The sequence below is a fragment of the Streptopelia decaocto genome, assembly GCF_964273445.1.
Source record: "Streptopelia decaocto genome assembly, chromosome: 2".
NCBI lineage: Eukaryota > Metazoa > Chordata > Aves > Columbiformes > Columbidae > Streptopelia > Streptopelia decaocto.
In genome coordinates this window covers 5,207,262-5,223,872 of record NC_138655.1, presented here as the reverse complement: position 1 = coordinate 5,223,872, position 16,611 = coordinate 5,207,262, and the positions used below count along the sequence as shown (strand labels likewise).

The following is a 16,611-nucleotide window of genomic DNA, read 5'->3' as shown; positions in this document are numbered from 1 at the left end:
TAATTACCCTGACAACACCACTGAAGGTCTGAAACAAAAGCAACTGCAGAAGCAAACAGGAACATCTCCTGCTTTTTTCCCATAATATAATTCAGTGGTGCGACCAAATGTACCCTCAGGCTGCAAACTGAGGGTACCGCTGACCCCACAATTAACAAGCCCATCTCCTTCCTTCTTCCTTTCAAATCCTGCAAGAATTTAAAACCGCACGACTCACCTATCGTGTTCTTTATCCACCAGATGGTACCTGGCTCTGAAGGCCACCAGGTGCGCGTAATAGGCCGGCGCGGGGATGGAAACGGACCGAGTGCAGCGTACGTACGTATGACACAGCTGGTAGGTAAGAATCTGCAGCTCATCCGAAGAGAAACGATTGTCATCCCAGAGGACGTGGTAGTGAGAAGGTCTGCTTGTTCCCTGGGGGCAGATCACACACGTCAGCACTGCAAAAACAGCTTCCATTTCTACTTCTGCTGTTAAAAAGGCAAACAACCTCCCTCCTTGCTCCCCGTGTACCTATTCACAGAATCCCAGAATGTCAGGGGTTGGAAGGGACCTGGAAAGCTCATCCAGTGCAATCCCCCCATGGAGCAGGAACACCCAGATGAGGTTACACAGGAAGGTGTCCAGGCGGGTTGGAATGTCTGCACAGAAGGAGACTCCACAACCCCCCTGGGCAGCCTGGGCCAGGCTCTGCCACCCTCACCAGGAAGAAGTTTCTTCTCAAATTTAAGTGGAACCTCTTGTGTTCCAGTTTGTACCCATTACCCCTTGTCCTATCACTGGTTGTCACCGAGAAGAGCCTGGCTCCATCCTCCTGACACTCCCCCTTTATATATCTGTAACCATGAATGAGGTCACCCCTCAGTCTCCTCTTGTCCAGCTCCAGAGCCCCAGCTCCCTCAGCCTTTCCTCACACGGGAGATGCTCCACTCCCTTCAGTATCTTTGTTGCCCTGCGCTGGACTCTCTCCAGCAGTTCCCTGTCCTGCTGGAACTGAGGGGCCACAGCTGGACACAATATTCCAGGTGTGGTCTCCCCAGGGCAGAGCAGAGGGGCCGGAGAACCTCTCTGACCTACTGACCACCCCCTTCTCATCCACCCCAGGTACCATTGGCTTCCTGGCCACAAGGGCCCAGTGCTGGCTCATGGTCACCCTGCTGTCCCCAGGACCCCCAGGTCCCTTTCCCCTACGCTGCTCTCCAACAGCTCGTTCCCCAACTTATACTGGAACCTGGGGTTGTTCTGCCCAGATCCAAGACTCTACACTTGCCCTTGTTATATTTCATTAAATTTTCCCATTGTATTTTTTGACAGAATTGTATTTTCTAGAGTTTAACGGCTTTTACCGAAATTAAATCGCACTTTCATCTTGTGAAACTTGCATCTGACAAAAAGCCACCATATGAAGTAGCTTGAGGCAAAACATCACTAGCTGACAGCAATCTAACTTGTGCCCCTGTTGAATATGCTTTTTTTGAGAATATTAAATTTTGATTTTCAATACTGCTGCTGTTTAACAGCTTCTGTTTCTGAACAAGAAATAAGAAAGAGGAATAAGAAAGAGGAATAAGAAAGAGGAATAAGAAAGAGGAATAAGAAAGAGGAATAAGAAAGAGGAATAAGAAAGAGGAATAAGAAAGAGGAATAAGAAAGAGGAATAAGAAAGAGGAATAAGAAAGAGGAATAAGAAAGAGGAATAAGAAAGAGGAATAAGAAAGAGGAATAAGAAAGAGGAATAAGAAAGAGGAATAAGAAAGAGGAATAAGAAAGAGGAATAAGAAAGAGGAATAAGAAAGAGGAATAAGAAAGAGGAATAAGAAAGAGGAATAAGAAAGAGGAATAAGAAAGAGGAATAAGAAAGAGGAATAAGAAAGAGGAATAAGAAAGAGGAATAAGAAAGAGGAATAAGAAAGAGGAATAAGAAAGAGGAATAAGAAAGAGGAATAAGAAAGAGGAATAAGAAAGAGGAATAAGAAAGAGGAATAAGAAAGAGGAATAAGAAAGAGGAATAAGAAAGAGGAATAAGAAAGAGGAATAAGAAAGAGGAATAAGAAAGAGGAATAAGAAAGAGGAATAAGAAAGAGGAATAAGAAAGAGGAATAAGAAAGAGGAATAAGAAAGAGGAATAAGAAAGAGGAATAAGAAAGAGGAATAAGAAAGAGGAATAAGAAAGAGGAATAAGAAAGAGGAATAAGAAAGAGGAATAAGAAAGAGGAATAAGAATAGGAATAAGAATAGGAATAAGAATAGGAATAAGAATAGGAATAAGAATAGGAATAAGAATAGGAATAAGAATAGGAATAAGAATAGGAATAAGAGTAAAAAAATCACAAGAAAATGTGAAAATACAGTGGTGCTATCTAAAGGTATTAATTGTTTCCCAGGAACTTGATGCACATTTCAAGAGAATTTAATGCCAGATGCAGCTCTGTAAAATAGTCCAAATACCTGGTTACCACTCAAACAGCACACAGGAGAGCAGCACAATAAACTAAATGCACAGGATGTGCTTCACTCACTGGTTATTTCGGTATTTGACAGGAAACGCTGTACCTGAATACCAGCGTGACTACACAGGTAAAAGTCGAACTCGGAGGGATGGGTGATTTTTGTGTCCACGGTGGTACCAGCTGGAATGTTGCCGCTTTTTCCAACCTGCGTGAACAGCAAATGCAAATATAATAAGGTATACACAAAGTTTTTTCCTTTTCAGCGGTATAGTAAGGAAAAAATACAAGAAAAAAGGAACCGTAAAAAGCAAAATCTTTGTGGAAGTTACCTACAAAATTAGCTTTTCTGCTTAATGTAAAAAGAATCTCCTGCAACTGATGTGTCAAGTTCTCTTCACCTTCCCATTCTGGGACAGGTTATTCCTCTCTAACTTTTCTTGTTTATACCTGAAAGGGGACAACCCAGCTGCTTCTTCCCTAATAAACACTTTACTTCACAGCAGAACTTAAAAATACTCTTTAAAACAATTTAACAACTGTAATTGGAACATGTTATCAATACAAAACCCACTGTCATGGCAGCATCTAAAGTTATTAAAAGATGCTTTGAAGCCTACAGAGCTTCAAATGTTTCACATAGAGAAGCTTGATAGAAGGAAAAAGAACATGTGAACAGAGGTTTGTGTTGACATAGCTGGTAACTGCAACCAAACCAGTGCTAGAATGTGCCTTAAAATGCATTTGGAACACTAAACGGATCTCCAGTTACAACAAAGAGCGGTCGAGTAACCGTTCCACACCTATATTATAAACCCTATGCTGCTCAGATCCATCTCGACCCTTCAGGATCTTTGGACAGCACAAAAATAAACTGAAAAGAAAACCAAGAGCTTTGACGAACTTCAAAAAGGATGGACAGACTTGTTGAAAAGCATGTCCTGCTGAAACTGTGTAGAAGCTTCTTGCCGGTTCATTACATGGGATGGAAAATGAAGATTTTCCTTTGCAGAAAGAGCTCACCCGCTCCATTCTGCAGTTCTAATGAATTAAGGAGTAATTAACAGGGAACTTGCTGCCTGTTCAATCAGAACATACCCGTTCATTTTTATCCGTACAGAAGAGTCTGGTGTGATGCCTTTTCTGCACGACTATGAATGTAATTCCAGGCTGGTAATCCTTTTCCAGTTTAATGCACGCTTCTCTGATGGCCAACAATTCATGATGAAGAACCTGAATCATAAACACCAAGACGTGTGTGATAAGCAGAAAATACACAGATTACTCTTATTTATCGTGTTCTTTCTTGCATTGGCACTCGGAGTCATGAGATGCAAGGATCAAACCTTAATTTCTTCACTTAATGAGAACAAATTAGATCAGCAGCCTCCTGTGCCAGGCGAGAGCTGGTTCTGTATTCATTCAGCTCCAAGCATGAGGCTTGGACTAATAAGCTTTATGTCAAAATCTTTTTAACTGCCAAATACAAATGAACATTTAATTAGGCTGTTGAATATACAAACAGCCTAATTATTTTTTCAGGCTAGCACAAGGGATAAAATCCAGAATTGCTCAACTGCGTGTTCTGTGCTGGCTTTGTGAAGGCATCAATGAAACCAGGGGGAAGGGTAATAAAAACCCAATGATTTGGGTTAATTATAAATTAAAAAATCAGTGAAAAACAGCGATAAATGAGAAAACAGCATCAAAAGTTCATACAAAGATTAATTCAAGTTGACTAAGTGACCTTTACTCCCTTCCCCTTGGATTTTGAGATGTCGACTAAATTCTGCATCTCTTAATTTACATCTAAGAAGAGTGGAAAGCTGATGGAAATGGCTTTAAAACAGATAGAAAAATATTCATAAAATATGGTACTTGTAAACAAACAAAATAAGTACAAGAAAGCATTTGTTGAATTTGATTTGGAATGGATTAAAATTGAGTGTGAAAATAATGCATTTATTAATCCTGGTTAAGAAGTAAATCAGCTTACACTTATTTTTCTTTACTGTCTAAGTTCTCTGGGATACAGTCTGACTAATACACCTTCAATAGGTCACAGATGTTGAATGTAAGTTGAGCGCTAAACCTACATCAATTAAAATTTCGCAAAGGAAAAGTATTTTGAAGGGGAAAAGTATTAAAAAAAAAAGCTTATGGAAAATATGAATGTACTTTGCCTGCTTTGCTTTGGTAGAATCCAAGAAATTTGTCAAGGGTATATTTCTTAAGTCCAACTAATTACAACTACGTTACTACCCAGAAAACTACATCATTAAAACCGCAAAGAGAAACATCTGACCTGCTGGAACTGCCCCTCGGAGACGCCGTCTCTGTAGAAGATGATGCGAGTTGGTTTAAATCTCGTGGATTTGTAGAACTGAATGAGCAGCTCCCTGACCATGGCGGCCAAATCCTGGATGATCTCTTGGCGGTGCTGCTGGACGCGCACGGTGGCGCAGTAGCGATTCGGATGAGCGTCCATGCTCCCTACAACCTGTTAAAATAGGTTTAGTATCCGAGTGTCCTGGTTTTGTTAAAAACAAGACTGGTTCTCTTTTAGTGACTTTTCTTTCAGCTCTGTTCTTCTAGGTGGCTTTGCTGAGTTTCAGCCTGCATATTTTTCCTCGGATGCTGTACTCGGTGCTGATAAGAGACCAAGGGAATGCTGAAGAAGCTCATGTTTAGGTTTATTACTATGGTAGCCAAGAAAGACTGATAAGTTTTCCCCCGTCCCCTTGTGAGAGGGGCGTGTTTGAGGAGGGGTGGATGGACCAGGCGACTAGAACTGACCAACGGAAGTATTCCACCCCATAATCGTCATACCCCCTATATAAGAGGGTGATCACGAGGGTCACGCTCTCTTCGCCCATGGCCGGTGTCTAGAGAGGCCCCTGTCTGTCTGTCTGTCTGTGATCCACAGGGCTCAGGCCCTGCGTCCTGCACCCAGGTTCCGCTTTGCTGTGCAGTCCCGCCTGTGACTGCCGGGGCCTGAGCTGCAGCTGCTGGAGCCGCCAGCCCCGCACACCCAGCTCTGCTGCTGAGTGACGCCAACGCCACATCCAGCACTTGAGACTGGTTTGGTATATTTTGTATATACATTCTCTATTTATTAGTAGTATTAGTAAAACCCTTTAAAACTCTCCAACTTGAAGTCTCTCTTCCTTTCCCCTTATCTTTCTTATCATGTTTCCGATCTAAAGGAAGGGGCGGTGGGAGGTAAAGGGGATAACAGGGAGCGTCTGCCGCGGTTTATTGCCGCCTTGCCTTAAACCGTGACACCGAGCAAACTTAAAAGCACTTTAATAAAGTTATTTCAGGAAGATCACTGCAGGATCTTTCTAACAGCATCTAAAGGGTTAACTGAGCAAAGATGTGGTCAAAATCAGAATGTGATTGCAAAGAGCTTGGAGTTTAGTCTCACATTCAGCAAACAGAAAACTTACTTTAAATCAAAACAATTAATTTCCTATTTGCACCTCTATACAGTTAAAAAAATGCAAATACAATTTGAAGCACTAATACTGTGAAACCATCAATTTAATTAGGACTGGGACACAGGAGACACTGCGGATGAATCCACGTCCCACAGAAATACCCACCCCAACCAGACACCGCTCGCCAAGGGAAGGGATTGCCCTGCTTATGAAACATCAAAACTCACGGCCATGGGACTTAAAAATAGACAAACAAACAAAATCCAAATTCCTTATGTCCAAAAATCACAACTAAGCACAATTCCACCTCTTGTTTTTTTCCCACCCTGGACACACGGGTGTAACTTTTTAAAACAGGTATTAATTCATTTAGCACTGCACATACTGTCAAACACCTTCATTATTAAACAAGCTATTACAGGTGTTTGACAAACACGAATCAAGGGCCGTTCCCTGTATTTAAGGAGCACATTTCCAAGAGATTATTCCACATTATGGGTTGTTAGGAAGTTCGAATCCCCCCCAAACCACAACTCAACCAGCTTAGGTCCCCATTAGGATAAATTCTTCACATTTTTCCCTGCTGAAAAAGCAGATTTAACCATGCGCCGGCTCATTGCTGAGCAGCAAGCGAGAGCGGAGCTTAAAGACGGGCCCGCAATTGACTCACCGCAGCGATCGAAGGTTTTTTTCCGTCTCCAGCTGGCGGGTGAGTTACGTCCGCACCCAGGAATATGACGGGCTGTTGAAATACTGGTGGCCTGGGGAAGAGAAAGGCAATTTGAAAAGCAACGCTTAATAAAGCACATCATAACTCCAGTAAATAGCACTTGGTATCTTGCAGCAAACGAGTCAATTTGCACTTGATCGGAGTCGGTCACTTGTAGTGTGACAATATTCCAGGTGTGGTCTCCCCAGGGCAGAGCAGAGGGGCAGGAGAACCTCTCTGACCTACTGACCACCCCCTTCTCATCCACCCCAGGTACCATTGGCTTCCTGGCCACAAGGGCCCAGTGCTGGCTCATGGTCATCCTGCTGTCCCCAGGACCCCCAGGTCCCTTTCCCCTACACTGCTCTCTTGATATGACACACTCTCTTTACAATAAAATACCCTCTTCCTTTTTGAATACACCTTACCTTCCCTGTGGCAGCAAAATGTTATTTACGCCTCCTAATTTGACATTTATTTTTAGGCAAAGGTTGGAAAGAGTTTGGGGTGTTGTTCTCTGCACGTTTTTCATCTGAACACACTGCGTGGCCATTCCCAGCACCGTGTCGCCAACGCGCTTCACCTCCGCTGCGGAACAAAAGGAGAATATATTGGCGTATTGCAAATCAAAGAGCGTAGGAGACATTAATTCAGTGGTAATTAACTACACCTTGAGTTTTAGCAAAGTGACTGTTTAAGCTTAAACAATAAAACTTAACACTAAACCCAGCCTCCAATAAACCTCCTCCTAATTCTGTTCTGCTCCACCTGCCGACAGCGCAGGAATTGGGGCATAAGTACAACTAAAGGCACTGCTAGCTTATTTATAAGACTTTTTAAAATTACACTAATTGTAATTTTAGCATTATAGTGTTTTATTATCAGCATGGCTAATAAAGTAGGTAACATGGATAATATCAGGATGATAAACGCTTGTTTTATTATTAAACGCTGGACTAGTAATGCAAACTTAATAACAGTAATGTGCTAAGGAATATTCAGACAACCGGTTCATCACTTGCATAATAAGTGTCCAGTTTTATGGGATGGCCCATAAAAGCTTAAAAGAAATTAATTAAGAATAAGTCCTGTTGTTATCAGCAAAACTGAGACTTAAGGGTTGTAAGAGACCCATAGTATTACAGTCAGGAAACGAAGAAATTTAGGCTCCAAGATGATACAAACCCCTTTGGGAAGAGAAGAAGGAAAGGAGCAGGGGGAGAGGAACAAGAGCACAGGGAAAACACAGAGAGATGATCAGAGGGGTAGAAAGAGCTGTAATTAAAGATAATGACAAAGAAAGCAGATGTGAGCGGTACCGCAGCCTCTCGGTGGTTAAACAGAGGAAACAGCCCCCTGTTAATGCCAAGCAGAAAAGCCAAAGTGGCAGTTTGCACTGAATTTCTATTGAACAACTTAGAGACAAGCAACTTCATCTGCAAGGCTGAATTCAAGGGGGGAAAAAGGTATTATTTTGTTAAGGTTCCCTTTTTAATCTCTTTATCTTAGATAAAGTTGGGAAAAGAAAGTTAGGAGATTATTTTCTGCTGTAATGAATTGTTGAGGGTGAGGGATGGGATAAAATAAATCTCAGACATTAGAGGAGAGAGAGAAAAATAAAGGATGGTGCTGCAATTAGTCAAGGTGAGCGAAAAAGAAGGAAGGTAGGACAGGAAAACAAGCAGTCCTGCCTGTAGGAAGAGCTGCTTAAAACCAAAACCGTTTGCCTCAAACATATTAAAACCTGTGTGTGTGTTCTATATAAAATGCACTAATTGTCAACCTGCTTCCAAAAGAAAGTTTAATTGCTGAGTTTTCGCCTTCTGTGCATCTGTGTTCTCGTAACCCAAGAGTTAAAAAAGAACAGGAAAATAAATCAATTGGCAGAAATCTTCCCCTTCACTTATTGTGCCAAAGGGTGATGGTGTGAGTGAGCAAAGATGCTCTAGAGGCTACACAGTTCTTGAGGTCGTTACATCTGCAATAATTTGTATAGTACGTACATTTTATTCCACTGCCTATTAGTCCCATCAATTCCACAAAAGCCCTGGTTTTGCTTTTTCACAACCAACAGGAAAAACGTGGAAAAGGAAATTAAAAGCGCAGCCAAAAATAATTAAAGCCTTATTATAAAACATCATGCAGCACAAGGATAAAATTAATTTACAGCACATTCCGAGTGGAATTTAGAAGTTTAAATCTGGTTTAACTATATAGCACTGAGATACTCCACAAACAATACGTGGAACTGTGATTGAAACACGCGCGCTCGTGATTCGAACTCACCATAGACGGGTGTTTTCCCTGGCAAAATGACCACGACGAGCTGCAGGCCGGTGTAAGTGTTCTTGAGGTGCCTGAACATGGGCTCCACGCTGTCGGCCCCCTGCGCGTATTTACAGAAACACGGCTGGCCCTGGATGGGCATTCCCGCGTCTCTGGAAATCTTCCGCAGTTGTTCTGTAAAGGTCCTGGAGGATGGAAAGAACATACGTTAGATTCTCCGGTAGCAAAATCCATCTTGGTTTTTCTTTTTAATGGAACGACCAGGTAAAACTCGCAGAGTGGCGCTCTCTGGGAATTTAGCTGCGTCTTTATTTAACTGCCTATGTAGTCACTGAAAGAAAAACAGGGGAAGACAAAGAAATGCCCTGTATAAAAGCTTCAAGTCCAAGCCAAATTCCACCTTAATCTTCCTATGGGAGATTCAGTATATTTGGAACATCAGGGCACTGATGGTATTTTGGATAGTCTGCTCTACCCAACTTCCACATGTCTCATGTTCCTCCTTTCTCTTGCTGAGGAAAAAAAACAATAGAAGGTACCAACAATCGCGTTGCAACGGATCTAACGTTAGCGATAATGAATGAGAAAACCTTGCTTAGTTATCACAGAAAAGGTGTTTCATGGGGGTGAAGACAAACTTTCTCCAAGGATGGAGCAAATCTAAGTTGCTCTTTGATGGCCCTGGTGAGAAATGGAGACAACCTGATTTGTCAAAGGCTTTTATCAGCGCAAAGTCCTTCAGCCCCTGATGAGTTGCAAGCCCGACTGCTTCTCCTGGCTCTTGTTATTAATATTAATTAATACCGTGGTAGCGTTTGGCTCTCTTTCCTTTTGAAGGGACACAATGCTCACTCAGAGATGTCCTTCTTTGGCACTTGGATTATTGACCAGCATCATAAACATGATCCCAGGTTGCAATGCTTCAGTGGCATCAACGCTGACAAAGCCCTTTGTATTACTTCAGAGTGGATGTCACCCCAAATATCTAAAAACGTTGCTTGTCTTCACCAAAAGGTGCCAGGTAATCCAATCTTACCCACTGAGGGGGTGCAAAGATTTAGTGTCTTCCAAACCCATCATTAACTTCATGAATCGTAACAGCCTGTGAGCTTAAACCCTGCCTTTAGCAGTTCAACTGTAAGTCTGGTGTCTAAGTGGACAGGTAAAACAGGATAATTTTGAAGACTTTTAGGGATTTGGAAGGTGTTTACCCTGCTGGATCTACAGCTGTCATGTTCTAACTTGCTCATCAAGGTGTAACAGGAGACAACGTGATTCAGCTGGACGCAGCCATATTCCTAGTGTGAAGGAATGTCCTTTCGCGGTAAGAATCATAGCATGGTTTGGGTTGGAAGGGACCTTCAGAGCTCACCTGGTGCCACCCCTGCCATGAGCAGGGACATCTTCACCAGCTCAGGTTGCTCAGAGCCCCGTCCAGCCTGGCCTGGGATGTCTCCAGGGATGGTTCATCCACCACCTCTCTGGCCAACCTGGGTCGGTGTTTTACCAACCTCAACAAACTCCATCTAAGCCATCAAATAATTTAATTTTAGCTCATTATATTGAAGACTTCTTTCTATCTCTTAAAACTAAGCTTTCCTACACAGCATTTCCACTAGAAGCAACAGCATGAAAAGGAAAACTCTCTGGCAGCTTAGTTCCCTGTTTAGGGCCACAAAATTGATGAAGGGTTTGGAGGAGAAGCCATATGAGGAGCGGCTGAAGTCACTTGGTTTGTTCAGCTTGGAGAAGAGGAGACTGAGGGGAGAGCTCAGAGTGGTTACAGCTTCACCACAAGGGGAGGAGGAAGGGCAGGAGTCGATCTCTTTGACCACCAATGACAGAACCTGAGGGAATGGCAGGAAGATGTGCCAGGGGAGGTTCAGCTTGGACATGAGGAAAAGGTTCTTCACCCAGAGGGTGCTGGACACTGGAACAGTTTCCCCAGGGAGGTGTCACAGCCCCAAGCCTGACAGTGTTCAAGAAGAGACTGGACAACGTCCTCAGACACACGGTGTGAACTGTGGGGTTGTGCTGTGCAGGGACAGGAGTTGGACTCGATGATCCTTGTGGGTCCCTTGCAGCTCAGGACATTCTCTCATTCTGCCATGTCCATGGAGAGAACAAGTCCCTGGCCTTACACAATGGGAAGAAAAGTCAAAGGTAAGATCCCCATTGTTCGCTCGCCGCTTATTTGGGAAAAATTCCCGAGCTATTTGGCAAATCATCTGATGGAACACTGCTATGGCAATGCTGCTGTTATGAATAAATCACTGTCCTGCATTTGTTTCACAAAGAGCAGCTGAGTCACCTGCGAGGGTTCAGCTCTAAGAGCTGCACTTGCCTGTGCATGAAGGGAAAGCAGCCGCCTAAAAGGAATAGACAACCCATCCACACACGAGCACGCACGCTGTCCCTGATCTAAGGATGGGAGATGTCACTTTGAACAACAGCCTTTCAACAACCACGTTCTGTCCCAAGACCGAGAAACCAAATGTGAAAGTTCCATTCAAATGCCCAAAGTCAACAAAACAACAACTAGTTCCCCTCATCTTGCAAATACAGCAACTTGCACATGATGGTCACTGTAGGGAGTACAAAGTTTTAGACAAAAGCTGGATTGCTTTCTAAAAATTTTCCTTTTAAATAAGCTCTGCACGAATAAATCTGTTCCATATAACCAGGAAAAGAACTTAAGTGACAGACATGTTTTCACTCGACAAACACATAGTGATAAAAACCCTTCATTACATCATTTCAGTCATTTTAAACTCGGTCCTAAGGCCTCACCGGTCAGAAACCCGCCATACAGTATAGATCTGTTTTGGTAAGTCTGACTTGGAGGATTTCATGATTCTAGCATTGTAATCATATTGGCATAACTCAAAAACCGAAGAGACAGAAGTCCAAAAGCACTGTTCAAGACATATTGCCATACTTAACAAAATAGATTTCCTAAATAAGTGAAATGATGATATGTCCATAATTAATAATCATGAAACACACTTACTTCAGATGAACTTCAGTGCACTGGCGCTGAGGAGCAAAGCACGCGATCGCCCAAACCTTGATTTCAATTCCAGTGTGAAACTGCTTATTCCTCATGTCCCAGACTCCTTGAACTGGTGTGGCAATTGCTTTGTTCTGGAAGGCAAAAAAACCCCAAAACATCAATGCAGAGATTGATTCACGCTAACAAAAACCAGTTCTATTTCTGCTTCCCTCCAACTAGCAGGATGTTTATATTCTCAGGCCTTTCTCTCCACTGTTCAAACATCCATCCTGTCTTATAAAGATCATTTTATTGATGTAGCAAGACAGCTTGGTGAAATATAAAGCTCATAAAAATAAAGCTCATCTTGTTCTTTTTTATTGTTGATGGTTATATAAATCAGCAGCAGATAGAAATTACATATGGACAGTAAGTCAGATGCATGCTTGGAATGTAATGCTAACAGGTGTATTTCTACAACGACTTTAAAACTGCTCACTGAACTTTCCGCGAGCAACTTAAGTGTTATTGATGTTTTACGCAACACTGAATAGAGGGAAATAGTGATTATTCAGAGGGAAATAGGTTGTTCAGCTTTGACCTGGGCAACATGTCTTTTCTCCCATCAAGCAGACATTATCGTGATGGAGAGAACAAGGGATATAATAAGATGACTAAAGTAATTCTGATAATGTTAATTACCTTAATATGTATCAAGGCTTTCCTCTTGCATAAAAACAAGACATATTTTTTATATATATATATATATATATATATATCTTTTTTTGGAAAGACACCACAATAGGAAGATTTTGTCAGAAAGGTCGACTGAAAAGCCTTTGTAGAGAAATAAGCTGTGAGTAAATACTCCAACAGGACGAGATGGCTCAGAGAAAAACATGTTGATAGAGATAACAGCTTAAGATAGTTGCCTAAATACGGCCGCTCTACACAGGACACTCAAAACCCACCAGAAGTTCGGGGAGATTTCAGAGTTCGGGGAGGCAAAAACGAAGAGTAATAATTCAGGTTGTTTCTGTTCTTCTCTGCACACAATTTAATCTATTTGCAGGTTTCTTCTTGCACCACACAATAAAACAGTGTGTGAAAGACACAACACAGCTCACAAACATCTGTCTCAAGTCTATATAAGTGCTATACTTTCCAAAATAAAGAAGCTATGGAGGGACAGATCATTACAAGCAAAATGCCCAATACGTTGAAGGACTTGGAGAAATTACTGAAGTCTGAACACTACATGTGTGATGACTTTATGCCATTACACCCAACACTACTCATTTGAAGTAACCATAGGATGGGAGTTATCACAGCTGGTAGCTGATGTTCCACGTACCCGGCCTCCGTAGAGGATGGACGGAGGCTGCAGGACTCGACCCGTCACATCCGTCATTTCATCTTTGACCATTATTCCGAACTCACGAACATAGGGGTCGGTATTAAAACTCGCGCTCCGCATCTGCAATTAAAAGGAATTCGGTATTTCTTGTAGAAAAATAAGTTCTTTTTATGAGATACGAATACCTTCTGAGATGACCTGCATTTTGGCACATATCCCTTATATATGGGTGACAAGCATTCCGAGCCATCGTTAACTCCACTCGATACATGGACGCCTCAAAATTTGAAATGAAGCAGCATAAGCACACTTGAAAAACCTTTTGTGAGAACGTATTTCTCTGCGATTAATGGAGAAAGTCTTACAAAAACATAACCTGGGTGCAGTGCACAAATTAATCTTTCTTTTACTATTAGCAGACACTACGTCCATCCCTCCACTTCTCTGGATTTTAGCGGAACACTCACCAATTTGCTAATCTCCTCTTGGCGGTCAGGTGCTGATCTGGCGGTTGCTCGAATCATAGTGGAAGTTTGATTGTCAGTGAGTTTCTTGATGCATCTTTGTCCCGCCACTATGTTGCACACCTAAAACATCCCCGCGTAAAACCAAGTTATAAACCACAATTCAACTATATTTTGTTTTCCTCAATTGCTAAAATGGGCTGCTCAAAAAGGTTTGGCGACATTTAAGCCTTTTTTTCCCTCTGACCCCCATTCCCAGAATATTATCTCAACATTTACTTGCCTCGAGAGGAAGGTACGTGTGTTTCTGCTCCTGCCCAACTTGTAAACACGGAAGGTGAGGGTAGCGTAAAACTAATTTGTGCCTGTCTTTAAAATACTGAGCTACAGTGCATTCAACTGTCTGTCCGTTCTCCTGCTGAAGCGGGAATCTGTTGGAAATCAAATAGGAAAAGGAGCCGTTACTTTATGCAGCGTATTCTCCCACACTTGCTCAATGCCTTTCTTGGTGTAAATTAAACTTAATGGAGATTAAACCCATCTTGTTTAAATGATGCAAGTTCTATAATTAGGATTCCCTTGTTGCCACCACTGTGTATTTTCTAATAACACCAGAGAAGGCTGTTTCTCTAACACTCGATACCTGAAGTTATAAATTAAGTTTCCTAAGAGCCTTTGAGACAAAGATTAATGTTTTCTGCTTTTCTGGGATACTTACAGTTCTACATTTTATGATATGTCATCCGCAGAAAGTAGGAAGCTACTATGAGTAAGCTTGTACTAAGCTTGTACTAAGAGTACAAAACAAAGCCCAAACAATTAAATATCAGAATTATATATTGATCAGTTACGTTCTTCTAAAGAGCTGATATCATTTTTGTTCTTTATACTACTTAAAAGTGGGAATAAATACCTGCGCGTTCAAGGTCTCTGCAAATCTCGGGTGATTTAGTTATTAAATACAAACATCTTCTCCAGAGGAAAAACAGATTGGTAATAAGATTAGAAAACTGATCCCAACTGGCACCGCTTTTCTACTCAACAGTTGTGGGAAACATTACGCTACCAATAGGGCACCAGTGTTGAAGAAATCCGTAAATTAAAAAACAAAGCCACAAACAAAGCAACCTACCACGGATCTAAAACAAAAGGATTGTTTCCAATGCGAGGACATAGAAAAATGGGCCGATTCCAGTGGGATGAAGTTCAACAAGGCCAAGTGCCGGGTCCTGCACTTTGGCCACAACGACCCCCTGCAGCGCTCCAGGCTGGGCACAGAGTGGCTGGAGAGCAGCCAGGCAGAAAGGGACCTGGGGGACTAATGGACAGGAAGCTCAACATGAGCCACCAGTGTGCCCAGGTGGCCAAGAAGGCCAATGGTGTCCTGTCCTGTATCCAAACCAGCGTGGTCAGCAGGACAAGGGCAGTGATCCTTCCCCTGTGCTCTGCACTGGGGAGGCCACACCTGGAGTATTGTGTTCAGTTCTGGGCCCCTCAGCTCAGGAAAGAGATTGAAGTGCTGGAGCGGGTCCAGAGAAGAGCAACAAGACTGGGGAAGGGACTTGAACACAAGCCCTATGGGGAGAGGCTGAGGGAGCTGGGCTTGTTTAGTCTGGAGAAGAGGAGGCTTAGAGCTGAGCTCAGCACTCTCTAGAACTACCTGAAGGGCAGTTCTAGCCAGGTGGGGATTGGTCTCTTCTCCCAGGCAGTCAGCAATAGGACAAGGGGCCATGGGCTTCAACTCTGCCAGGAGAAATTGAGGCTGGAGATTAGAAAGCAATTCTGTGCAGAGAGAGTGGTCAGGCATTGGAATGGCTGCCCAGGGAGGTGCTGGACTCACCGGCCCTGGAGGTTTTTAAACTGAGATTGGCCATGACACTTAGTGCCATGATCTAGTCAATGGACTGGAGTTGGACCAAGGGTTGGACTGGATGATCTCTGAGGTCTTTTGCAACCCAGTCCATTCTGTGATTCTGTGACATTCATTATAGGATCGAAATAGAACAAAAAGAAGAGCAAAACTGGGAAAATACTTTGAGGGGTATTTTAAATACACTGATCAAAGAAAGTATCGTTTTCCAAAACAACTTTTCCTGTGTTAATAAGGCAGGCAAGATATTTTACCAGCCTGACAGTAAACACGTGCTTAAAAAGAAGCAAAATACTTTACGTTTGGTGACTTGCTGGTCGTCGGGTGACATTGCACACTCTGTACTTTCTCTTCATTTGTCCACAGTGTGTTATCTCCACCTTTAGACCTAAAAATAGGAAAATAGGTATCAATGTTTCTTGGAAACGCAGGTGTCAGTGCCCTTGATTGCTACACAAGATGTGCATTAAAGCCATTCACTAATTAGCATGTTCTGAGAGTTAATAAATGAGCACACGTGTACAAATTCAGGCTGCTAATGCCACATATTTCCCCCCCTCTATCAGAAGCACCAATAACTTGTCAAATGCCACCCTGATCTTCCTATGGAACTTGTTACGGCTCAAAGCGCCACCTACTATGAAACCTCCAAGAAGTACCAAGTTTTCATGAATCCCTCCGAAATCTGCACGATGGTATTTTCATTAAAAGATAAACTGCTACCGCAATAGCTCCATTTACAACCAGCTTTGCTGCAAATTCCAGACGACTTCTTCTATCTGGAGAAGGAAAACTCTTGTGGAAAAAAGGACAAAAGCAGCTGGCGGTTCAGCACCTGATTATATTTGCACAACATTTACAACCAGTGCAAGCTCGGGATTTATTGATACTTTTCCTGCCGACTTCTAATTGGGCAAAGATGATTTTTGCGGATGTTTCATAGAAACAAGGAAGCTGCAAGATGGATTTATGGGGTTTGTTTTTCTAACTTGTTTTCTTCTGTATCATGAAGGAAGGACCTTGCTTTTCCACAAGCTTTGGTG

At 42.5% G+C, this 16,611-nt stretch overlaps 1 protein-coding gene and 1 long non-coding RNA gene across 8 annotated transcripts in view; one reads left to right on the top strand and one right to left on the bottom strand.

Annotated features, from left to right (window-relative positions):
- LOC309436619 overlaps nt 1-16,611 on the top strand; it is a 481,462-nt gene that overhangs the window by 303,703 nt on the left and 161,148 nt on the right. The window lies entirely within an intron of this gene.
- The window catches only part of AGO2 (argonaute RISC catalytic component 2), a 58,700-nt gene that overhangs the window by 10,503 nt on the left and 31,586 nt on the right, over nt 1-16,611 (bottom strand). For all 7 annotated transcript variants that reach the window (XM_082045907.1, XM_082045909.1, XM_082045908.1 and 4 more), the window contains 12 exons: nt 15,869-15,956; nt 13,982-14,129; nt 13,702-13,821; nt 13,232-13,354; nt 11,896-12,029; nt 8,886-9,070; nt 7,028-7,187; nt 6,561-6,651; nt 4,756-4,950; nt 3,549-3,683; nt 2,557-2,658; nt 218-417 (listed from right to left, as the gene is read on the bottom strand). In XM_082045907.1, coding sequence (XP_081902033.1) covers nt 218-417; nt 2,557-2,658; nt 3,549-3,683; nt 4,756-4,950; nt 6,561-6,651; nt 7,028-7,187; nt 8,886-9,070; nt 11,896-12,029; nt 13,232-13,354; nt 13,702-13,821; nt 13,982-14,129; nt 15,869-15,956 — 1,681 coding nt within the window. The remainder of the gene's footprint in view (nt 1-217; nt 418-2,556; nt 2,659-3,548; nt 3,684-4,755; nt 4,951-6,560; nt 6,652-7,027; nt 7,188-8,885; nt 9,071-11,895; nt 12,030-13,231; nt 13,355-13,701; nt 13,822-13,981; nt 14,130-15,868; nt 15,957-16,611) is intronic.